At 42.5% G+C, this 26282-nt stretch overlaps 2 protein-coding genes across 3 annotated transcripts in view; one reads left to right on the top strand and one right to left on the bottom strand.

Annotated features, from left to right (window-relative positions):
• The window catches only part of CATSPERE (catsper channel auxiliary subunit epsilon), a 105568-nt gene extending 100112 nt beyond the window's left edge, over positions 1-5456 (bottom strand). Inside the window, exons 1-2 of the mRNA XM_030558353.1 lie at positions 5092-5456; positions 1067-1115 (exon numbers count right to left, since the gene is read on the bottom strand). Of these exons, the coding sequence (XP_030414213.1) occupies positions 1067-1115; positions 5092-5213 (171 nt within the window). The 5' untranslated portion in view covers positions 5214-5456. The remainder of the gene's footprint in view (positions 1-1066; positions 1116-5091) is intronic.
• A 162-nt stretch (positions 5457-5618) lies between these two features.
• The window catches only part of ADSS2 (adenylosuccinate synthase 2), a 67890-nt gene continuing 47226 nt past the window's right edge, over positions 5619-26282 (top strand). Inside the window, exons 1-2 of one of the 2 annotated variants that reach the window (XM_030557029.1) lie at positions 5815-5886; positions 15751-15817. In XM_030557029.1, coding sequence (XP_030412889.1) covers positions 15806-15817 — 12 coding nt within the window. In that variant the 5' untranslated portion in view covers positions 5815-5886; positions 15751-15805. Of the gene's footprint in view, positions 5887-15750; positions 15818-26282 lie in introns of both variants that reach the window. The other variant, XM_030557028.1, reaches the window with a different exon arrangement.

Raw genomic sequence — 26282 nt, 5'->3', positions numbered from 1 at the left:
GATTACTGCGTTCAGGAGGGAGGGGGAGCCTGCGTGTCGAGTCCTTGCTCCTCCCCCATCCCTCCTGAATGCCGCAAGCCAGCTTATTGCCGTGGGCAGGAGGAGGAGGGAGAAGGCGCTGATCCGCGGGGTCTGCCGGCAGGTGGGAGGTGCTGAGGAGGGGAAGGCATAGGGAGGCTGCCAGCTGCAGAGAAAGCAGGCAGCCAAACAACGCAAGAGTGGAGCATTGCACAACTTCATATGAGTATGTTCCCTAATTGATCAGCAACGTAACAATGAAACAACATTAAGCAGGACAACTTTAAGTGAGGAGTTACTATACTCAAGTGTGGTTTTTATAAACTCTGTATAAACTTTTAGAGATGGAAAAGTGAGAACAAAGGTTCCTGACAATATTAAGATCTGAACATCCTGTTATTAAGTTTTTGGAGAGTCTAGAGAAAACAAGCTAAATCCCTGTCAAGTAGTATGATGGTTTTATTATTGCTAAAAATGGGAACAATGTGTTATGCAACTTATTGTATAATTCAGAACATGATGTACAGCAATAAATATTACCCAATAGGGAAGGAAAAATTTGGGACAGCAGATGAATAGAAGGGGGTGTTGATAAAAATAATGTGTAATAGTGTGTATAGAAGATCATGTCAGAACCTAGAATCTCTGCCTTTCCCCTTGTGATATAGCCAGTTCACTGGCCTGCTACACCTCATTTGATCACTGGGTGTAGCACTCTGTGCCTACGCAAATAAAACCTGGTCCATGGATCCAGAACTTGGTGTAAGCAGTGGTTTGTCTGCTTAAGCAGAGGGCTTGTCTGCTTTCCATGGATCTGTGAAGTAACATGTTGGCGTGATTGAATTGGTCCTGAAACATCCTTACAGAAAAATCTTCCTATATACAGCAAAATCTACTCTACTTTGCAAGATTAAGACATTACAAAATAAAGGGTGTTTGAAATCAGACCCAAAACATTGTCAGTCCCTAATACACACAAATAAAAGCTGGAAGCAGTGTGTTACAAATCAAGACTGATTTGTTTTGATCATTATTAAACAACACTTACAGTGGTTCTGGTAGTGAAGAGAGCATAGTTTTCTACATTAGTTTTATACCTGCAAAGAAAATGCACTAAGGTATGAATGTCAAAATTAATTTCTTCTCCAAATAAAAATAGTATAGCAGTGAGACTCTATGACCCCCTTAGAGAGCAGCATTAGAATTACATCACAAACCAATATCATGTTATGACAATATTCTGGAGGTCTGAAAGCTATTTCAGGACGCCAGGGAATAGCTGTGTGAAAGCATAAGATTACAGTCTACAAACCATGGATTAAATTCAAAGTCAGTAAACTTACTCTGGATTTACACTGGTGTAAACGAGGGCCAAATTTGGCACTATATTTGTATATGACAAACTATAATTACTCACACTTCAATGGTACGTTACCACTTCTTAGGTGTATTGTGTCAGCTATTTAACAGCACATAGCAACACTATACAACTGTTTAGGACAGGAAGTGAAGAATATAGTAGTCAATTGAAACTGCAATGGAAGTCTATGTAAGTGCAATAAGTACCCAAATTAGATTTAGGCCAAGACATCTAATCAGGGATGACAGCTCTACTTTGTTAAAAGTGCCATAAAATCGTGAATAACCATTAGAATTTCAGCTTTAAATTTAACATGAAAAGTTGGCACCTACAGCAGAACAGGGCAGCCTCCAGGAGGTAGAGCAATCATGGCTTAATTAGGGTATGTTTACACTAAAAACTTGGGTTGACCTATATTAGGTAATTACTGAGATGGTGCATGTCCACACTGTACTCCTTGGGTTGGTGGTGCGCGTCCTCATCAGGCGCGCTTTCACTGACCTAAGAGGGACTGTGGGGAGCTGAGAACCAGGTGTCTCAGCTCCGCTGGCAGTTCCCTGCCAGGAGCCAAGCTGCCCCATAGGCTCCCGTGGGCTGCACCCTGCCTCCCCACCTTGTTCCCCTCAGGGAGTGGAGGGAAGCTGCCCGGGGCTTCTTGCCTCCCCTTTCCCCACCGGGAGTGGATGGAGGGGGAAGCTGCCCCAGGCTGCTTGCCCCCAGGGAGTGGGGTCCAGCTACCCCAGCTTCTCAGCCCCACCCTGCCAGGAGCCAGGCAGACTTCTCAATTTGACTCCAATATGGAGTTGTGAAACTGACAAGACAGCCAATGTTCCCAGCCAGGAGCGGGAAAGCCACCCGGGGTTTCTCACCTCCCTATTCCCAGCTAGGAGTGGGGTCCAGCCACCTGGGCTTGTTGCCCCAGCTTCCAGCTGGGGGCCGAGTTGGGGAGTGGTGAGAGCTGGGGGCCTGGGCTTCTGACCCCAGCTCTCAGCCAAGAGCAGGGCCCAGCCGCTGGGTTTCTCTCCCCAGTTCGGAGTGGAGTCTAGCTGCCTGCAGCTCCCAGCCAGGAGCGGGGTCCATTCTTGCCCTGATCCCAGCCAGGAGTGGGGTTCAGCCACCCAGCTCTCCAGGGGAGGGGTGGTGTGACAGCTTTCTATTACCAATCTGCCTGAGGCATCAGGTGATCAGGGTGAAGCCACAGGATCTTTTGGGGAGGAGATGATGGAATACATCAAGCGTCTACATTTTAAAGCTTTATTAATAAAAAAATAACAGCAGAGAGTGCTGGGAACACTGCCATGTCACTCGGTGAAAGAAAGCGTTAGCGCCCCAAGCCCTAACCCACTTTCATACTCACACACGCACTACCCAAGACTGCCCAGGCCTGGGTGTAATGTCAGAAGAAGGGGGGAGGGGAAGGATGGATGAGAGTGCTGTCCTGGGCTCAGGCCATCCAGGTCTGCTGTTGCTCTCCAAATTGCTCCAGCTCTCAGGAGGGTTTTAAGTCCTAGCTCCTCGGGGGAGGGAGGGATGCTTCATTCAGGGACCTCTGCTCCTGGTGCCCTCTGTGCCAGTCCAAACCAGCTTTCCGTGGTTTCTTTAGCTTTCCCAAAACACCCCGGCTCCTGGGATGCAAGGCTTGGCCTCTCCGCTTGTCGTCTCATTTGTGTTTTCAATCTCCACAGCCCTGGACTTTGTTTTCTTCTTTGCTGGCTTTGCTGTCTTGCAGATCTATACAGTTGGATTTTTCTTTCTCACGGTTGCTCAGGCAAATTCAAGCCCCCATCTTTCTTGACTGTCAGCCAAATCTTGGCTGTGAGCAGTGTCCTTGGGCAGCTGGGGCCAGCGTCTTATCTTCCAACTGAGCTAGCTGAAATGTTGAGTTAACCTGTTCTTTACTCTCTTCTTTTTCTCCTCCATTCGGCCTCTCCTACCTGCAAAGGAAACTTCCACTCCCCACTCACACACCTTTGACCCTCTGCAAAATGCTTTGCGATGCTTGCAACAGCGTTAGCAATATACAATGCTGACCTGACTTCCCAGGGGACTCCCTGAGGGAGGGGGTCTTGGGGTGTGACAGTGGGCAGGTGGGCTCTAGCTGCCAGGCTTTCTTGTCAATTTCACAGCTGTGAAATTGACAAAGGAGCTAACAGGGGATCTATGTAATGCAGTGTCTATATAGACACTGCACCAGCCTAACTATACCAACATAAGCCCTATGACTCTCACGGAGGTGGAGTTATTGTATCAGTAGTAGGGCACTTACATTTGTGGGACCCGGCTGCTGTGTAGCCACTAATATAATTAGGTTAATGTAAGCTACCTTATGTGTCAACCTGTGTAGTGTAGACCAGGTATAAGGAGAGGGATTCTAAAACCTTTTCATACTGCGGACAACAGTGTGTCTTATGGATTCCTTCCCTGCTGTGATTACATGGATCACGTCACCTGTTATTCACAATCACACAGCATCCCTGTATCAATTGCAGCAGCTGCTTATATGGAAAGGTGATTTAAGGAAAGTATTTCTGTATTTTCAGCTGTCTTTAATGCAAAATGTGTTTAATCTTTTTTGAGAAAACATAATCAGGCTTCCTATTTTGGCTATTCATTTCAATTTCCCTTATATATATATCCTCGGTTAAGGTTAAGATTCTGCCCCAGGTATTTTTAGTAAAGGTCAGGAACATGTCGTGAGCAATAAACAAAAGTTCACAGAAGCCCATGACTCGTCCCTAACTTTTACTAAAAATACTCGGGGGGAGGGGAAGGGACACAGAACGCTGCTGGGGCTTACAGCTGCTCCAGCCCCACTGCTGCTCCTGTGACAGGGGCTGACCACTGCTGTTCCAGCCTCAGAGAGGCTGACCCAGCCCTGGCCGCTATTTCTGTGGGCTGGGGACCACTGCTCTGGCAGCAGGCCGACTGTCAGGTACTCTGGTAGCCCTGGGACTGGCTGCTGGCCAGCTGTTCTGGGGGCCACTGCTCTGGTAGCCTTGAGGCTGATCACCAGCTGTTGCAGCGGCTGCTGCTCTGTGGCGAGCTACCAGTCAGTTGTTCCAGTGGCTGCTGCTCCAGCTGCCCTGGGACTGACAACTGCTCCAGCCCTGCCCCAGAAGTCATGGACATCCTGCAAAGTCCCAGAATCCAAGACAGAATCGTATTCTTATTCATGGTCCTTAGTAGAGGCAACTAGACTTTCCTATTTCCAGTGACTTTTATAGATCCTAAGAATCTTTGCAAGACAGAGTCCAGAGACCTCTAGAAGCAATGGACAAGAAGACAAAACCATGTGATCAGATACCTCTTTGCAGATCATCAGCAAGCTTGATGACAGCAAGTGCACGTGTATGTGAGCAGAGGAAATCACACCCCTAACTCATAGTGTAGAGAAGTAGAGTGCTACACTATGCCTGTCACAGGATGACTATATGTCCCAATTATACAGAGACAGTCCCGATTTTGGGGTCTTTTTCTTTTATAGGCTCCTACTACGCCTCACCCCTCCTGATTTTTCACATTTGCTGTCTGGTGACCCTAGCCTGTCAGCTGCTTGGCATGGGTCAGAGCGTGTTGGCAGCTGTCACCCCACAGCTCCTCTCCCACTCAGATTGGGGGGGTGGGGACACGACGATCAGCTGGGGACCCTGAGAGGTGCGACCCCCTCCGGTCTAACATCTCATTCTGTTCCCATCCATTTTCCTGCCTCCCACCTCCATATGCCGCAGGATCCACCCAGACACAACAGCAGCGCCAGGCCTCGAGCACCCCATAGCAGCTCCCGAGCTCGCGCCATGGGCCCGCGTAAGAACGGCCCCAATAAACTGCCGCACATACGATCACGTGACACACGACCCGCGGCAGGGCTCAACAGAAAAAGCCTGGAGCCTCCCGCCCCCCCGCCGCGCCTCTGGAAGGGAGAGGCGGGAGCAGTAGCCGCGCTCCTTCTAGCACACAGGGTCCCTCCTTCTGGGTCAGCCCCAGGCACCAACAAGGCTTGTTCCTCCGCTCTCACAGGTGCGGCCCAAAGGGACTACTCGCCCCATCAAGCATCGCGCAAGGTCCATGCGGCGCTCTGCGCGGAACGGTCGCGCTGCCTGTCGGGAAATGTAGTTCCTGCCGTGAGGGAGCGGTTGAGAGAGGTTTCCGTCTATGCAGATAAGTGGGCGGGGCTTGAGGCCGGGCAGTGAGGGACCGCCACAGGATGCGGTGGCAGCAGCTGCGGTAGTTCCCGGCGTGGAGGAGGCGGGGCCAAGGGAGGAGGCGTTGAGCGCGCCCCTGTGCTGCCTCATGTGTGCCCTGCCCGGGGAGCAGGAAAGGAGCCTCCGGCGGCGGCAACCATGTCTGAGAATGGCGCCTCCGCTCCCCCCGTCCCCAACGGCGAGTGCGCCGCGCGGCCGTCCGGCAACAAGGTGACCGTGGTGCTGGGGGCCCAGTGGGGCGACGAGGGCAAGGGCAAGCTGGTGGATCTGCTGGCGCAGGACGCGGACATCGTCTGCAGGTGCCAGGTGAGGAACGGCGCCGGGCTCACCTGGGGGGCGGAAGGGTGCCTGGCGCGGCGCCGTCACCTTGAGCCCGGGTCCCCCTCGCCGCCGCCGAGAGGGGCTGGGGCTGCCCCGCACTCGGTCCTGGCCCCGGGGCCCGCTCCCCAGCATCCCGCTCTCCTTGGCGGCCCGCGCCCTGCCTCGTGCGTCCCCTCCGGCTGCCAGCTCTCCCGCCGGCCCTCGTACTTCCCCAGCGCCGGGCTGCCCGCCTCTGCCCTATTGTTAGCGCGGGCCCCCGGCTTTCCTCAGGCACCGGAAGCGGCGCACATGCTAGTCCGAGCACCGGCGACGCCTCCAGCCTAAATTCAGGGAAGTGACGGTCCCCCCCAAACTGGGGAGCGGGCGGGCGGGCAGGCAGCTCCTGGGTGCTGCGGGCCCCGCAGTGTGCGCTCGGGGTGCCGCAGCACAGCCCTCGCTTCATCCATCACTGCTCCTTCCTCATTTGCTGGGCGGGAGTCTGAGGCAGCACACCCCTGCTGGCCAGGCCAGGATCATCTCTGGACGAGAGAGACTTTACAAATTGCAGTGGCTAATTTTTTCTTTGTGCACTTCTTGCTGAGAGGGAGGAGGAAGAAGGTGCCTTCTTAGTAGCACAAGGTTGAGGTGCAGAGTGTCAGGGAGAGAGGAACATGCTTGGAATCTGTTTTCACAGTGTAACTCTTTGCCTTTTTTTTTTTAAATATAAGGTGCTTGAAGATGAAAAGTTTGGAATGTTTCCAAGAGCAACTTTACTGAGTGGAATTATAATTGGCTAATTGCAATGCAATGAAAATCTAGAATTCTCATCATACCTCCCTGGAGGTGAACAGGTTCTACTCTATTTGTTCCTAGACCAGGTATTGAAAATTAGGAGCCATACAATGTGTGGGTTAGTATGTATTTTCTCTGTTGTCAGCTAACAGTCAACTTGAAATAGGTTCATTCTGTAAATCAATTACAGATGCCCTTGAAAGTTGACAGTTTCCATGATATTGCCATTACAGGATGATACTTTGTCTAACTGTATTTCCTCCCATTTTCCTGCTGTACAAGCAAAAGGAAAACTGGTAGTGGAAGGGGAAAGAGTAAGATTGACAGTACATTGCATACAGTCAACTGCCCCAACTAAAACTGGAAAGAAGCTCAGAATTTTTTCTTAATCTTTCAGTTATAGCAGTTCTGCCTACAAAATTTTAGACAACCTAAAAGTGATTTTTTTTAACTTAACCTTGAAAGTTTTGGGTTGTTTTTTTTTAAGTAGGTTAGGACCAAAGTTCAGTCTTTGCCTGTTTTATAAGACATACAGTGTTTGAATAGTAATGTTCTCAAACTTATTTTGGTAAATGAAAATATCTTTTGATATTGCAAACTCTGCAACATTGTCCTAATTGCTGAGAACCATGGTGAAAACTGATCAACCTGTTCTTATTGGCCACACAAAGCATATGTGATAAAAAGTTAATTAGAATTTCAAAACTTGTTGTACAAGTTATCCTTAGGGTGTCTTTTATTCTTTCTCTTAAGAAGTTTGTGTATTCCTTCCAGTGAGCTGGCAATGGACAGGTTAGGGGTGGGAAAGAAAAGGAAGTTATCTTTCAGTCTTATTTTTCGCTGACTATCTGTTAGCAAAATCAATAGGAATGTAAAAAATGGTTTTGGCAACCCCCAGGAGGGTGAAGGTATGACATTCTTTTAAAGCCAATTCCATTAAATAAAGTACGATACTTTTATCCTACAGTAAATTTACATTTGTCACCTATTCAGTCTGTTTCCGTGGCCACCTTTATACCCTATCCACATTAGGAATTAAACTTTTACTACCATTTATTTTAGGCTTCTTCTACACAGGACTATAGACTTACCATAGCTGTTAACCACCTCTAACTTGGGTATGGCAGGCCCTTTTCTAACACAGTGTAGGCTGGTATAAGCCATAGTCTAGGCCAGTGGCCTCCAAACTTTTTTGATCATGCGCCCCTATCAGTAAAAAAAAAAATTTGAGCACGCATCCCCAGCTGCACCAGCTCTCCCATTTTTGCTACCCTAGGCCCCCCCCCCCCAAAAAAAAGCCGCCGCTTGGACTCCCGCCCCGAACTGCCAAAGCAGTGCAACTCTGGCAGCGCTCCTCCTGCTGTGCCCTGCAAAGGATCCTCTTGTGCACCTCCCGGGAGGTGCACGCACCCCACTTTAGAGACCTCTGGTCTAGGTATGTGTGGCCTTCCCTCACTGTCAGTCTTGAAGGGAGGCCACACTCCTGGAATAACAGTGTAAAATAAGGGAAGGTAACAGTCTCAGGGCTCAATCCCTCTGGCAGGGTAGAGCAGTGAGCGGTCCAGGGACACAAGCCTTTGGGCAGGCACAGCACCAAACAGTCTAAAGCCCTATCCCAGGCATAGGAGACCCAGATATAGTCTGGGAACCCAGGCCCTCAGACAGGACAGGGTACCAAGCACAGTCTAGGACCCCAAACCTAAGGTAGGGCAGAGCATTGAATAATCCAGGGACCCTGGCCCACAAGCAGGGTGAGGTACCAACAGTCTAGAACTTCATACTGGGGCAAGCATCAAACACAATGTAGGTGGGACTGAGGCCAGGACAAGCACCCAACAGTCTAGGATCCTAGCTCGCCAGACGGTAGACTCTCAGAGGCCTCCTGGCCAAAGATGGGGAGGCTGCCATGCCACAAGTCCACCTGACTCCATCGTACACCAGCCCAGAGTCCTAAAAGTGGCAGAGTGGTCTTCCACTGGGTCAGCAGGGATCCAGCTGCAGCACGCTGAACCAGACTCAGGCAGCAATCCAGCCAGAGTGTAGTCAGCTGTACCTGGGCCACTACCCTCTGGGTGGTTCTCCATCTCCCCTGGGTACACTGCAAGCAGTAATCCCAGTCACTCCTCAGCATCAGCAGGTAGTTCAGACAAGTCCTCAGGACAGCAGAAGACTTCAGCAGGCTCTAGCTCTAATAGAAGCATCTGCCTCTTACAGCGTTTTTTCCGTAAGTGAGCTGTAGAACCCATCTTATATACTTCCTGTTCCTGTCCTGCCCATCTGCTTCCAACATGGTGGGTGTGGCTTTCCTGGTTCCTCCCACTAGGGGGCATGTGATCCTCCCTTGCTGTCAACCTCTGAGGGAGAACATGCTTCTTTTCTACACATTATATGTTGCATAAAACATTAAACTGTTTATAAACCATTGTCTAGAGCAGTGGTTCTTAACCTTTACTGCAGCCTACACCCCTTTGGTTCTCAAAATATGTTCTCGCACCCCTTATCAAAAATTGTTGAAGTAGGTCAGTTCTTTAAACCTAGATATATCATAACTTATATATATAAGCCACATCATCATCTGCACATGCACCAAGAAATACCCCGCAACTTGGTGGTACACTGTATTTTGTAGCGAGATAATTTCACTACAGTTAGCTTAAAAACTTGAAAATACATTTTTTGTTTGTATATTACAGTAATTGTTAAATTTATAATGTTAATAAATACATAGGTTTTATGAAACAAATTAGTTGTACTTACGTGCCTTGTGTTTTCGATGATTTACCCTCTAAAAAAATCTAGCATGTCTCACACTCCCAGAAAGGGCATTTTGCACCCTTAGGCGGTATGTGCACCCCAGGTTAAGAACCACTGGTCTAGAGGGTTTGTAAAGCTGCTGTGGTTGATCCAAAGTGGCCAAGAAAACCATGTATTATTATTTGTATAGCAGTAGTGCCTAGGACCTCCAGTCATTGACTTTAAGGCCAGAAGGGACTGTTGCGATCATCTAGTCTGACCTCCTGCACATCGTGGGCCACAGAACCTCAGCCACTCATGCATGGACCAGGATCTCCTTGTATTAAGCACTGTACAAACAGAACAAAAAGGTGGTCCAAAGAGTTAATAATCTAATATAAAGTAGCATAAAATCAAGTCTCTTAATATGGCTTAATTCTTACAAAGGACCCATTGACAAGACATTGCAAAAACTATAGGTCAGAACCTAATGAGCTTTTGATGCTTTGTGGTATGTCCGCCATGTGTCCCAGGTGCTCTGCAATGATATGTTATACCAGTTGGTTATGACATCTGGGATGAGATCTTTAGCTCTGATACAGTTGAACTAGAGCAGTTTTACTATGGTAGTTTCTAACCAGTATGACAGGAAAGAAACAATAATATCGCTACACCAATTCAGCCTATCCCTATACTGGGGTATCTCAACCTGTGGCTTGGGACCCAAGATTTGGTCACCAGAATGTTTCACAGGGTTGCGTGCCCCAGTCAGGGAAGTGGGGCCAAACCTGAGTGCCATTGCAACCCCAGTGGTTGAAACACCCAGAGCTGAGAGCCAGGCCCAGCCAGCCCCACAGTGCAGGAGCCACCACTGTGGGGTGACTGGCCTGTCCTGCTAGGTAACTACTGCTGCATACAGTATACTGGAACTGTATTTCATCCTTCGCTGGAAAAAATATATAGCTCCATAAAAGTGACTGCATGCCTTTTTTTTTTTATTTTTTCTTGTTGTAAAATATGTGACCAAAATAATAACTTTGTATCTGCATCAGAGGCACTTGACCTTTATGGCTTCACTAGCAGAGGTACCTGCCCAAGAAACTTGGTTTATTTAGCTTATTCTTATTATTGTGATATCTAGGTCATAAATCAAATCTGATATCTCATTGCAAATTAAGGAAAACATCTTTCTGGTTACATGGCATGATGTTCCTCTTGGAGGTGTTCAAGTTGTACATTCAGAATGTATAACGCATATAAGATTGTACATACAAATCTGTGGTTGAAATCTGAAGCAGCAACTTTTTAGGTTGATCTGCCAATCTATAACTAAATAATAATAAATCCAAATAGATTAAGGTGCAATTCTCTCATCTTACCAGATGTCATCACCTAATTTTCTTCAGAGACAACAAAACAGGTTGGGAAAGGAGAACACAATTATGATTCAAAATTCAGGCATGAGTGAACTTTGCAAAAGAGCTCCTCCTCCATCCTTGGGTCTTAAGTTTTCTCTCATGCCAGTAATTCTCATTTCCCCTCCTTTCGAAAGGTATGTATATCTTTGCACGGGAAAAAAAGATAAGTACCATGTAAACTTAATTTTAGACAAATCAGGAAATTGTATGTACAGGAGACTCTTAATAAATGACTTGATGTTTTTTCTAAACTTCACTGAACACTAGTTTTGAGTGTTCACATGATAAAGAGCTATTGCATTTAATATTGGAAACCTCTGCAGTTACCTCCTGATTTGAACAACTATTGGGGAATCTTGAAATATTTTGAGAAGGATTAAATTTGTTTTTAAAATAGATTAATGTATGATTCCAAAACTACCATAAGATATAGACCTTCTATTCCTTCATCTAAATGTACAATAACATTTATGAGAATTGTCTAAAATTTCTATTTTAGTATACTTTATGGGATTATCTTTAATCAGTGTTTCCAACAGAGCTTTAGAAATTCCTATTTCCATTTTAATGTTCTGAATTTTTTCGTTAGAACATAGATTTTAGTCAATATATAGGGAGAATAAAAATATTTTAATACTGTGTTTGTTTAATACTAATATGGCCAGTACTGAACCATGGAGTGTAGCAGTAGTAATAGCAAACAAGCTATTTAAGGGGGGGGAAAAAAAGAAGTAAGACTTATGTTCTAGCCTTAAAATGGCTAAACTGGAGGATTGTGAATTGAGGCAGTCTAAAGGGGCTTTGAATGCTGAAAAGGACAAGGTGTACAGAGTTTATAGCTTATTGTATTAAATTTGCCCTCCAAAAGTAAATTACAAAAGAAGATTGTAACATCTCCTTAGGTTGCTGGTTAAACAAATCAAATCTGGAAAGAGTGCTCTCTTAACAAATTATATATTTAGGTGTTACTTTCATCACTGGAAACTTTTAGAACACAGCGTAAGAAAATAGCTTTGTGGCTTTTATCACATTCTCTCTGACTACTAATAAGCTCAAAAATTATCTTTTATACAGTGCACCAAGTTTTACAGAAGCAAGGCTAATCTTTACTTTTCCTTTTTTTTAAAAAAAATAATCAAGTATCCTAAAGAACATATTAGGAAGCACATTCTAAAAGTTGTAGCATAGAAAAGGAAGTTGTACTTCAGTGTGCTAGCTGGTCAGATTGGAAATGAAAGAATCTAGATTTCAACTTGACAAGCTAGTACGTGCTCAAGTACCGCTAGGATGTTAGAATGTGCTAGCTAGCATGTTGTTCTTCTGATGACATGCCTTTAAATTCTAGTAAGACAGTTAGCCTGTGCTAACTGTGACCTCTCTTCCTTAACATAGGTATAGGATTACTCTTTTCACTTTCATTTTATCTGGTTGAGGTCCACTTCTTTTTCTAATCTAGATAATCCCTTAAGTGAAATATTTATTTCCAAGAAAAGAGGAGACTACAAAGTACTTGACTGAACAGGATGGAGTGACTAGTCAGCTATTGGGCTAGAACTGAAACACTTTATATATAGGTTGAACACCTATCAAACACGTCCATCAAAAAGTCAGTGGCTATAAAGGAGAAACTGTGGGGTAGATGGCTATGCCTTTCAAATTTGTACATGGAGTTTCAGAGTTGGTTTGAATAATAATAGTAATTGCTGTATCAGTATTCCATTCCAGTGACATCTAATACGTTTATACTATCTCTGTATTCTCACAGACTTTGTGTACAGTAGTCCTGTCCCCTAAAATTTTGTGCCATTGCTGTGTTCTCTGTGGTAGCAATATTGAGAGCATTAGTATAGACAAGGGTTCAGAGTTTTAACCTTGTGCTCTTTTGCTTTGTTCAGCGTAAGTTTGGATGCCACCGTGGTTAAAATGTGGGCACTTTGTCCACACTAAACTAGCGTTGGGTCTTTTTGGAAATAGTATGATTTGGTTCTATATTGTGTGGGTTCTATATGTGTGGGGTGGTTTTGTTTTTATTCTTTGCGCATATTGTATGTTTTGCATGTTTGGTGAGTTCTTTTCTTGCCATTGACTTTTGAGCAGGTTAGAAGATGATCTTCTTGTCTGGCATGCATAATTGAACATCTTAATTACTGTACTAGAGCTGACCATCTGCCAGGGAAGTATCCAGCCATAGCCTTTGTTTGGCTTGTCAGGAGAAGACAAAAAGCCACATGTGCATTTGACTGTGGTGATGTTTACTGTAAACATGGGAACAAGGACATTCTTCCAGATCCTAGCTGGTGGTGGTCATACCTTTAAAAGTATAACTACTGATATCCCTTCTTCCTAGCTGGCACCTTGGGAACTTATTAGCAGTGTCTTTGTAATCTTATTGAACTATTCACCTTTATAGTAACTTGAGAGAGTATATACAACAGTTTGATTAATTTGCATATTTAAAAAGGCATTTCCTTTTTATCACTTTCTTTAAATTAGTTGCCTTTTAATTTGAATGTTTCATTGTTTTTCTAGTTTGGGGCAAAATAAATAGCAGTCCTTAAAAGGATCCTCTTTTTTCCAAGCCATAATCTCATTCTTTTTAAAGGGATACTTCTAGATCAAGTTTGTCATAAGCTGATTTTTTTTTAAACTGTATAAAATTATTTTTATAATTTTTTTCCAATTGAAATACTGTTTAAAAACAAATTTCACCTCACATGACACACCAAACACAGTATTGCAGCATATGTGAAATTGAATAAACTGGAGCTGTGAAAAAACTTAAACCCCCAAACAAACAAAACTTCCTCACCTCAGTGGGGGCTTTATCAGGTTTTTTTCACTCTTTGAACCTCCATAACACCGATTTCATAGAAATGTAGGATGGGAAAGGACCTCGAGGTCGTCTTGCCCACCTCCCTGTCCCCCAGGGCAGGGTTAAGGTACCTCCTAGATTATCTCTGATAGATTTTTGTCTAATTTATTAAAAAAAAAACTGGAATCCTGATAATAACCTCTCCAGGATCCTGTTCAAGTGCTTAACTATCATTAGAAAGATTTTTGTAAGATCCAACCTTAATCTCCCTTGCTGTAAATTAAGCCAGGTACTAATTGACCTGCCCCCATGGATGTGGATAATAATTGATCAATCATCTTTATAACCATCTTTTACATATTAGAAGACTGTTATAATATCTCACCTCAGGCTTCTCTTCTCTAAACTAAACATGCCCAATACTTTCAACCTTTCCTCACAGGTCAGGTTTTCTAAACCTTTTATCATTTTTGTTGCTCTTCTCTGGGCTCTCTCCAATTTGTTAACATCTTTCTTAAAGTGTGGTGCCCGGAGTAGACCTCACCAGTGCTGAGTAGAGTGGAACAACTATCTCCTACCTCTCACGATTACATATGACAGTCCTGTTTAAAACAGAATGACGTTTGCCTTTTTCTGAATAGCATCACATTGACTTGTATTCACTTTATGATCCACCATAACCCCCATATCCTTTTCTGTAGTTCTGCTGCCTAGCCAATTATTTCCCATTTTGTATTTGTGCATTAATTTTTTCCCTTCCTAGGTGAATATTTACATGAACATAAGAGGTTTTCATACTAGAAAAATTAAGCTTTAATTTCAGTCTGTGAATGAAAATTTCACTCTGGAAAGGTACAAAGGCAAAGATGTAAACTGGAGTTCTTGTCTTATTCTTTTCAAAAAAACAAAAAAAAAATTTATAAATCTTTCTAGCACTTAGGGGCAGGGGAATGAATGGACTCATGAATTGAAGAAGGCAGCATTGGCAGTGGGTGGAATAAACTGTCACTGGAAGTTGAAAAAAGGGAGGAAGTAAAGAGAGCTGTAAGCGATTATGGGGGTTGGTTGACTAAAACTTCTGGAAGGTAGGCAGGGCATCAGATGTAGTTTCTTATAAACCTGGCTAGCTCATCTTATTTTTCAGACTTCAGAGTTGCATTTATTGGACTCGCCTTCTGTCTTTTAATAAAATGAAAGACACTGGTGGATTCTGCAAATGGGTGAATAATTTTTAGTGGCTCACAAACATTGTGTGAATTTATCTAGTTTAGCATGCTCAGTGTTGGAGAAAGTGGTAGAAGACAAGCAATTAAATAGACCTGAAATAATGAAAACAATTCTTCTACAATAAAATGTTAGCATTGTCTCGTTAACTAATAAGGACATGCACTCATCTTAAGTGCAGAAAACAATTTCTCTTAGATTCTTCACAGCACATCTGATCTTAAAGTGAAACTATTTAAGTAGAACAGAACATTTAGGATGGATCCTGTATTGAAACACTTTCAGTGCCATCAAAATGTAGCCACAAGTCCATTTTCCAAACCTCCAGCAACAATTTAACATCAAATTAATATAGATACTGTCTTAGGGAGCTCCCTCACCCCTACATGGTGAAGATCAACCTGATTATTGGGTAAAAACAAATGGAAACTGACTTAAATATGAAAAACTGCAATCTTCTTTTATATCAAGGGTGCCCAATCTATGCCCTGCAGGCAGTACACGCCTGCCTCCTTCCCCCACCCCTCAAGCATTTCATAAGGCACACGGGGCCTGTGTCAATGCAGTATAGTAACAGCCGATTCATTAGTATTTTGTTTTCATGTTTACATTGTTATAGTTTACATACTTGTGGAAATAGGTTGTTTCTATGAACAGTATTGTCTATTTAAATACATACAAAACAAGCTGAACTTAAAATATAAATTAATAAAGGTGACTTTAAATCTTTTAAAAATAGGTAGAATCTGTTTGGCTCTCACAAGGTTGTGCTTGGGTTTTTGTGGTCCTTCTGTATAATAAGTTGGGCACCATTGTTTTATACTAACATTATTGTCTTCAGTGTATCATGAAATGAAGAAATTTAAAGAAATAATTTCATCCTCTGGGCAGATTTCAGCTGGAATGACCACTTCAATATGCTGGCAAAGGAGATATAAAGGGAAAAATGAATCAAGAGGTAAAAGAATCAACACTGACATTAATGTTAGATGTCTGATAGTCCATGAGAAATGACCCTATAATAGCTAATTAAATGAATTCCCATTTAATACAGTTGTTTCCTTTTAGACATAATGTGTCCAAATGCCTGAAAATGCCATCTGAAAATGCAAAGAAAAGTGTAACATCTTTCATTGACTTCATTTGATAGTGAATGTGCTCCGCATATTGTAGGTCATTGTCTGTGGAGGCCTCGAAACACCTGCTATAATATTTACTTTGATCTTGATTATGAAGAAGAGAGAAATAGAACATTAACCTATACTTCTTAAAACAGAGATGGAATGTTGGACTTCATTAGAATCTTTCTGCTGGTAAATCCTCAACCTGCCATTTCAACTCTTAGGGTCTAGAAGTATCCTCTGTTAGATAAGGAAATGTCTGGTATTTCCATCCAGATATTATCACTTCTTTGACAGATGACAAGAGACTAAAATAACAACAGTACCAGAAGTCTTATTTCTAATCCTGTTTTTTAAAATAAACTTTAAGAAGTAATAAATCCCTACTAATTTGTCTGCTTTAAACCAGTTGTTAGCTCTCTGCCGCAGCTACTGTATTGTTTGTACAGTGCCTAGCACGATGGGATCTTAATCCCTGACTGGGGCATTTGCATGCTACTATGATAAAAATATGCATAATAAAGTAAGGAATTTCAGTGGTATTACTGACATCTATTCTTTATACAACGTACACAACACAATGTAAAATCACCTAATATTTGGAGACCTAAAATACCAACAAATAACTGGACAGATTTTTGGCCATATCTCTGAATTTCCTGCCTATTTTGCTTAAGCTTCACACTTCAGTACAACTTTTATATTTTTAAAAACCTCACTTCTAGTCTTGCTGTGCTGACATTTAAAATGCTGTGTACTGCAGTAGTGCATTAGTTACAGTCCATATTAAGGTATGCCCACAGAACACTCTTGTTCTAATACTGTTCTCTGTCTTAAATGCAAATTGTACGTTAGCATCTATTGTGTCAGACATCTACAGAACTTGGGGAAGAGTTCATTTTACAAATAGTTCACCTGATTTCATTGTATATTTGACACTAGCTAAACCGTACTAGGAGCCATAACTTTACCCACATTGAGCTTCATATCTTGGTTTTTAATGCATTAATATACAAGCCTCTATCACTAAAATATGTTTATGGGGGGAAGAGTTTTGGGGTAAAGTTGATTTAGCATGAAATTATGTCCTCAGCTGTCATTCGCTTATAAAATGCAAAAATGTATGCAAGAGTTACTTCAAGTTGATTGGGTGATCTTTACTGAGCTTTAGAGTATGCAGATGTTTTGGTTGGGAGTTGAAAAGTTGAGCTTTAACTTTAAATTTCAGGGCTAACTGGTAAATTATGATCCTAAGTTTTTTATTTTATTGCAGTGAAATATTCTTTCAACCTTAACTTTAATTATTTTTTTTCTGAGAATACAGCCTATGATGTAAACAGATTGGTCAATTAGGTTTTATCAGTTAAATTTGTTGGTAATTATGCTGTAACTCATTTAATTTTTTCCCCCAGAAATCTTGATTTGGAGAGAAAAGGCCATAGAGTAGCCACCCTCTGACTGGTGTGTCACTGCAATATAGGGCTGTTTGTCAGATTTTAGAAGAAAAAAACACAAAAAGATGCCATGCTGCAGATTGTTTGCTGACTAACAATCTGCAGCCGTAGACCAACAAGCTTATATGTTCTCAGATAACTAACCAGCTTTTTACTTGAATATTAAATACTTCTAATTATCCACCATTACTATAACGCAGGAGTTCCCAAACTTTTTGTTTGCTTAGCCCCATTTTGAGACTTACTGTTGACTGTGACCCCAGAAAGCAACATAGCAATCAAGGAATCCAATAAATTTACATGTTAAGTACATTATTTAATGCTCTTTGATGTGCTACATGGGTTTGTTTGTTGCAACACAGCTTCTCAAAGTCTAGCGTCACGGTAGAAATTGCACATCTAATCTCGGATGTGACATCAACAGTAGATCAATATCAAGATTCAGTGGACACAAGTGTGCTGAATTCAGCTTCACACAAATATTTGCTTGCAAATGTCACCATCAGTTTCAAAGTATGTGTTGAGAATTCAGGATATTCATTCTTGACAGTGAACCAGAACTCTGAGAGAGAATATTGGACATATGTTCCTTGCAAGAATTGATCTCAGGAACTTTTGATAAACTGTTCAATTTCAGCTGCTGGCAAATCCATGACATCAGACTTGCTTTGAAAGGGGTTTCACACCCAATCATACTTCGTCTTGTCAAAGTCGGAGAAAAAGGATGCAAACTGTTGTTCTAGGTAGCTGAGATAATCAGCCATCACCTGTGTGGGAGGCTGAATAATTTCTTTGTCAGTCAGGAACTTGTAAGGCTGCGGGAAGGATTCATCATTTCTCTTCAATAGATTATACTTTCAGAAAACAATTTTCTTTGTGAATTCTGTGATTTGATCACTCAGCTGAAGTATGTGCTTGTCTTTCCCTTGTGGACCTGTATTCAGTTAATTTAGTTTCCCAAATATGTCTAATATAGACAAGAAGGCATATCTTTGGTCATATAGAAAATTAATTCACTCTTTGCAGTCCATTGCATAGGCACTCAGCTTCTCAGTTCAAAAAATTGTCACAGTACTTTTCCTCTTGAGTCAACAGTCTTCAGTGTGGAACAAGAAGACAACATGATCAACACCCCTCTTCTCCCCAGTCTTCTGTTTTGCAAATAGATGTGCCTGAAAAGGCTGAGTCTTGATGTAGTTCACAGTAGACAAGACTTACTGACCTAGCTCTGGACTCTGATCTTTACATGACAGTTAATCTCTCTGGGCTTGGCTACACTGGCGCTTTACAGAGCTGCAACTTTCTCACTCAGGGGTATGAAGAAACACCCCCCTGAGTGCAGCAAGTTACAGCGCTGCAAAGCGCCAATGTAAATACTGCCCCAGCACTGGGAGCACGGCTCCCAGCACTGCAAGCTAATCCCCACGGGGAGGTGGAGTACGTGCAGCGCTGGGAGAGCGCTCTCCCAGCATTGGTGCTGCGACCACACTCACACTTCAAAGCGCTGCCGCGGCAGCACTGTGCAGCTCTAAGTGTAGCCATACCCTGTGAATCATGCAGTGCATCCACATAGCAGACAGTGCAACTTTCTTTACTAAGGCATGGAGACCAGCTTTGTGGCCTACCATAGATGGAGCTCCCATCTATGCAAAAGTCCATCATGTGGGATATTTTTGTCTTGCATGTAGCACATCGAACATTCCTCATGACGTCTTGCATTCAGGCAGAGGGAGACAGAACAGAATATCTTTGGGAACTGCATCCTCCCATGTGTATTTCAGAAAAACCAAGAAATACGCATCATGACCCTCAATGGTCACATCAGCTTGAAAAGCAAAAGCATCTTTTTTTTTTTTTTTTCCTCCCCCAGATGCTCCACCATTGTATTTCTGATCTGCTGCAATTGTTTCCGTCCTTCACTGTGTTGATGGAGAGTGGTACAGCTTTGAGTTCGCTTCCCTTGTTTTCCCTTGTTATCTTCACCATATCAATTACAGCTGGCAAAATCAAAGACTCTCCAATTTGGTGAGGCTTCTTGGCCTGTGCAGTACAGTAACTCAGCTCAAATGAGGCCTTTGGAGTGTGGTCAGATGGTTATGGCTCTTCTTTCTGGCAGTGGAAAATGACCTTGTTTTTTCTGTTACTTGTGAAAAGTTTCCAAGAGTTTTAGTCTTCACGCTTTTGCTAGATAACCATGTGTGCCATAGCAGGCATGTTAGCCTTTCTTCATTCTTGACAACACCACCAGTGAAGCCATACTCAAAGAAAGCCTGATCATATTTGTGAGTGTGTTCCTTGCGCTCTTGTTTTTCATTCATAACTGCATTACTAGCGTCACTGCTGGAGGTTGAAGCAGATATGCTGCATAAAAATGAGTTCATTGTGGCTCTTATTACAAATTCACTGTTAAGCAAATAAGGCTTGGACTTAGGAATGCCCTGCCTGGTTATATTAGGGCAGCACAGAGACAATGACTCACAATAATTCTTCATTGAATGCCAGAAAAGAAGATACAGTCCCTGCCTTAAGCAACTGACAAGCCATTGCAGATTCCCATCTCAGAAAAGGCTAGCACAAGTTCCTACGAGCTCAAGCAGAAAGGATGTTCTGTAAAAGCTGCTGTCCACAGATAAGTCTTCTGGATTCAAGTTTCTTAGCTAGATGCTTGCACAACTAAATGGTGCAAATGGCAAAATGACATCTGCACTGTCACCTCTGCACAGACAGCGTGTCCAGATCGGCTCCACAAATGCTACACCAGGAAGCCACCGTTTTACAACATGGCAGCCTCCACAAAACATGACCTCTCACACATGATACCTGTGACTAGGTCACACCATGCCAGGAGGTCTCCATTTTGATCTACAAAATGGTGGCCTCTGCATAGCATGACCTCAAATGCACCACATGTGAGGTCAGACTGTGCAGAGGCTGCCATTTTGTAGATCAAAATGGAGGCCTCCTGGCACGGTGTCTGTGGAGAAGATCCAGACCCATTCAGGGAGAGACTGTGTTGTCTCGTGGGCCAAATCTGGCCTGTTGGATCCATAAGCCAACGGGGTTGCAACCCACAGTTTGGGAACTGCTCCTATAAAGTATATCCCAAATATTATAAACTGAAAGCTACAAGGTTTACTAGGTAGCAGTAATTTGGCTAAGGGACGTATATGATGTGCTACCTTGTGTACAGTACAAGTTTAAAAAAATGACTTTTTTTAATATGTGGAAACTATGTGCAGTAAAAGCTGTGTTATACAGCCCTGTACCAACCTGAAAGCTCTATAAACTAGCATTTCTAATCTTCGTAGAAAGTCCGGTTGGCATGGGGCTCACAGGCTCCCTACCTGCTTCTGCCTGGCTCCCTGGAAGCGGCGACATGTCCCTGCTACTCCTAGGCAGAGGAACTGCCACCAGGGGTTTGGGGATGGAAGGAGATGTGGGGTGCAGGCTTTGGGAGAGAGTTTGGGTGCCGGAGGGGGATCGGGGCAAGGGGTTGGGGTGTAGGAGGGGGGATCGGGGTGCTGGATCTGAGGGCGCTCACCTCGGGCAGCTCCCTACAAACGGTGACTTGTCCCTGCTGTTCCTAGGCCGAGGCACGGCTAGCTGGCTCTGCTTGCTGCCTCTGCCCGCAGGTGCTGCCCCCGCAGCTCCCGTTGGCCAACTCCACCCCCAGCCCTGCACCCAAACTCCCTCCCTTTTAGTCAACCAGATTTTTTCAGTTACTGGCAACCCCTCATTTCCCCAACTTTCTGGATAAAAAAACTTTTACTGTATACTGAAATCTCTGGGATTGTAAAGAAGCTGCCACAAACATCTTTTGTAAGAATAGAAAAAAGTTTCTCACTTGGTTTAGACCAGTGTTTGATAGACCAGTAAATTCTTCCAAAGTGTTTCTACACCTAATACACAGCTAGATTTAAGATAGCACCATAAAGTGAAGTCATCACCAGATTTATCTTTATTAAAAAACAAACCAAAACCACGACTTTAACAATCATTAATGAATTTCAGATTTGTGGAACTCTTCAAGTGCAGCAAAATCTGAAGAAGTTTCTTGTATAACTGCTTGGTTCCACTTTCCCAGCGAAGTGTAAGAAACCATCTGAATTCTGTGCTGTTGTTAATGTCTTAGGCATTTCTTGTTTTTACATTCAAATGAAGTTTTATAATGGCCTAATGAAATTAAGGGGGAAAAAGATCAGACTTTTATAGTAGAAATTCAATGACCTCTCCGTCAGGAAGGTATAACTGCCATGATTTTTAAGAACATCTGTAGGGCAGAAGACAGGTCAAAGGATAATACCCAGTACTGGTAATGGTTATGATTGAATGTGATACGAAGAAATCCTTTTTGTGAGATGGATAAAATGCTACACGGAAGGGGGCATCTTTGAAATTGAGGATCGCAAACCAGTCCTCAGATTCCAGGGAGGGGATTATAGCTGCTAGGCACATCATCCTGAATTTCAGATGTCTGACATGCCTGTTCAGTTGTCTGAGATCTAGCATTGGCCTCCATCCCCTGTTTTTCTTGAGTATAAGAAAATATGTTGAGTTGAAACTTTTCCCTGGTGTTGAAGTGGAACTGTTTCTGTGGCCACTAGACTTAGGAGCAATAAGATCTCCTTTGTCAGCAAATAATCATGAGATAGGTTCCTGAAGAGAGACAGGGAAGGGTAATGAGAGGGTAGAATGGAGGTAAATTGGATAGATAATGTGATGTAGATGGTCTCCAATACTCATCTGTCTGATGTTACAGCCTTCCATGGTTGATGGAATAGAGAGAGAGGGGTCCAAACCAAAGAAAGAGAGTTGTGTAATACAGCTGAAAAACCCTGGTTATCGGGTGTTTTGGACCAAACCAATCAGAGCTGAAATTTGGACAATATTAATGGCTGGGATGATAGTTGCATACTTCTTTTTAGAAAATCTCAACCTTTTAGCCAGTGGTTCCGGTGGCCTACAGAAGATGGAAAATTGAGCAGGATGGGATCTTTGCACACATTGAGATCAGCTAAATTTTCTTAATTGCAGGTGTGTGTATCCCTGAAGAACTGAGTGTTGCCCTATAGTCCTTTTAGGATATGAAGTGAGTCTTCTGTGGAGCCTATGAAGAGCCTGTGGCCATCAAAAGGCACATGTTCCACAATCACTTGTACTCTTCACAGAAAACCAAACAACTGTAGCCAGGAAGCTCAACTCATTATTACTGTGGAGGAAACAGTCCTGGTTCCTGTGTCTGCTGCATTAAGCAAAATCTGCAGGGATCTCTTTGCCAAGAGCTGACTTTATCATGGTGCTAAACTGTTCCCAGGTTCCTGTGGCTAATGGTCAATAAAAGCATTAAACTTCTTATAGTTCAGGTAGTTTTATTTTGACATCAGCAGCTGGCAATTAGCTATCCTGAATTGCATTGTTGCTGAAGAGTAGCTTTTACAACCAGAAAGGTCTAGATGTTTCTTCCCCTCAGTATATGGGGTGGCTTCTTTGGTATGTTCCCTGCTTCTTTCACGGAGTGTATCCCTGAAACAGAGCATTTAGTGTTTGGATGAAAAAACAAAAATTTAAAATCCCGGGTTTGGATGTAGTATTGTTTATTGGCCCGCTTGCATGGGGATGGAAGAGGCATTTCTGGAGTTTGCCAGATGGTCTTGGCTGGCTCAAGAAGGGCTTTATTAATTGACAGTGCCACCCGTATTGAAACAGAAGTGTGCAGTATGTCCAGGAGCTTATGATGGGATTCCTTGACTTCTTCCAGGGGAATTTGCAGGGTATTAGCGACCTGCTTCATTGGGTGCTGGAACTGCTGAATGTCATCAACTACTGGTGGTGGTGGTATTACTGCTTTGTCAGGTGGTGCTGTAAGACAAGTGCTTTTTTTCCTTAATATTTTTGTAACAAATTCATTCTGAATTTCAGAAAAAAATAGCTAAATCCGCAGTTACATACTCAATTTTTGTATTAATAGTTCTAGAATTATTGATTTTAAAAACGTATACTTCAAGCAAGAAAGTCAGTGAAGTAATCTCTCAAGCCTGTGAATAATGAGGATGAAGGCCAGCCACTTGGCACAGTTTGATTAAACATTGAAATAATTTGTGTTCAAAATAATTTACCATTCATGCCATATTAGGAACAATTTCCAGTCAATCCAGTAAATTGAAAAATTAGGCCACTCTTTCAGACTTTATCCAATCTTTCATAAGTAACACTCTCAAAAGCTGCTTTCTTAATCGTTTCACTGTACCATTCCTGTGTTTTGTGAAAAATATCCTCTTCCAACACTGAGGAATCAGATCTTGGCCAATAGTAGCTGCTAGTTTAAATTGTTGAACCTTGGGGTTTGCTAATAAAAAATAAGTTAGCTGATAAAATTTGCAACATGACCATTCTGCTAATTCTGGAGGGCATGAACCTTTCAAAGCTTTCTGCTCAAAGGGTGTTCCTGTAGCATGTTTATCAAATAGCCCCCAGATGTTCAACACCTCCAGCCTGCACAGCTATCTCTTATATTCCCTCTGTGCATTCTGTAAATAATTCTGTACACATTTGCCATGTATATTTTTCAGAAGAGGTTCTGGGACTGTCTGTAGTAGATAAAGTCCAGTATATCTCAGTTATAGAAATCTTACGAATTCTCGCTGTATGTGCCCAGAGTGGAGAGCTCGTCTAAAATCCTTATCACTATAATGCTGTTTTAGCAAGAAGACCATAAAATAGGGAAAAGACTAGTTCTTCCAAAAACTTTGGCTCTACTTTTGAGGAATTTTCTGTTAGAACAGCATGATTCTAATACTGATGTTTCATAAGGAACCACTTAAAGGTGGAAGTTTCTAGAAACTGAATAGCACTAACTAAACGGATAGTATACTGTATTATGAATACCATGGTCTCTTTCTGGCAATATTTTTGTGTTAATTTGTCTAAATATTGGTATGCCTCTTATCAGACGTTCATGTACTTAACTGCTCTACTTGTTGAATAACTTGGATATTTCAGGATTATCAGCTAGTGATCAGGGATCATACTATGTTTCATGTAGCTATATAAGCACACTGAGGTTGTTGAGTTGAAATAACACTTTTTATCTTCAGTATTGACCATCCTGCAACTACAATCTCTGATTAAAGTATTGTAGATGGAGTAACTAATAATTAAGGCCTATAGACTACTGATTACATTATGCCTATGCTTTTTGTAAAATGGAATTCCATCAACATTTTAATGACTTTAAGAATGTTTTAAGTGAGTGCTATGATTTGATAGCTTAAGATACCATCTTTAGCTTAAAAAAAATCACTGCAGTTTCTTAATAGTTATTTAAATATTGTTTGCCCATTAAATTCTTCAGAGCACATCACAAAATTAAATCCATGTATAAAATTATATTGCTAACTGTCAGAAATAATATCCAGTAATCCAGCAGTCCACCCTTGTATGAAGAAAAAACAACTCCTTCCACTATATCCATCAAGTTAATTGAGCTGTGTGTGTCTTTTTATGTATACATAATATGTATATATTTAGAGCTTGGGTAGCCAGGGCTTGAGAAATCCACTTGCAGGATGATTAGAAAACTTTCTTGGATGGCTGCCATCTTTTTCAGCATCTAAGCTTTTAACAGTTCTAGCACTTATGGTTGCAAAAGTAATTTATCAACAGAGGTTGAGCTGATAAGTGCTCTTCCAAACTTGACAGAGGGCTCCACTGCCTGCATTGCTGCAGGCAGCTTCCACAAGCTGCCGCAGAGTGCAAATGACCAAGATTCTTATCAGTTTCCACTACCATTATTATAATAATAATAGGAGATATACCTGTCTCCTAGAACTGGGAGGGACCTTGAAAGGTCATTGAGTCCAGCCCCCTGCTTTCACTAGCAGGACCAAGTACTGATTTTTGCCCCAGATCCCTAAGTGGCCCCCTCAAGGATTGAATTCACAACCTTGGGTTTAGCAGGCCAGTACTCATACCACTGAGCTATGCGTTCCCCCTGTTTCATATCCTTGTTTCTAGCAGTGAAATTAACAAGGATCCTGGTCATATTCTGGTATCACTTTTGGAAGCTATGAGCAACAGCGGAGGCAGCCATTGCAACTATTAACTCGAAAGAGAGGATTAAAGGCTGGAAGGAAGAATTCAGTCAGAAAAAATATGAATGATAATTGGGAATTGTTTAGGAACACTTTACTAGATTCTCAAAAACCCACAATCCAAGGAGGCTGTCTTGGTTTAAAAAACAAACTGACTTTGGTTTAGAGGGGAAGTGAAGGCAGCTATTTTTAAAAAAATGGAATAAAGGGGAAATTGATAGTAATGAATATAAATCAGGAGCTTGGAATTGTCAAAAATGGATAAGGAAAACAAAGGGGCAGAAGGAGAAATCAATGGCCGGCTGAACTGAGGACAATAAGGAAGGTTTTGGATTTTTTAAAAATAGGTTCCTTTTTATTCCCAATATAACAGTAGTAGTGGTACATTACCGGATGAAAATGGTAGAATTATCCATAATAAGGCAGAAACATTCAATAACTATTTCTGTTCTGTATTTGGGAAAAAACATAATGTAGCCATATCAGATGATAACACTCTTTACATTCCAGTAGTATCTCAGGAGGAAATTAAACAGCAGCTACTAAAGTTAGGCATTTTAAAATAATCAGATCCAGATAATTTGCATCCAAGAGTTTAAAAACAGCTGTCTGAGGAGCTTGCCGAATTTATTATGTGAATTTTCAATAAATGTTGGAACACTTGTGAGGTTCCAGAAGATTGGAAGAAAGCTTATGTTGTGCTAATATTTGAAAAGGGTGAATAGGATGAATAGGTAATTATAGTTCTGTCGGCCTGC

This window comes from Gopherus evgoodei, chromosome 3, assembly GCF_007399415.2.
Source record: "Gopherus evgoodei ecotype Sinaloan lineage chromosome 3, rGopEvg1_v1.p, whole genome shotgun sequence".
NCBI classification, from domain to species: Eukaryota; Metazoa; Chordata; order Testudines; family Testudinidae; genus Gopherus; species Gopherus evgoodei.
This window is presented reverse-complemented; position numbering and strand designations above follow the sequence as displayed.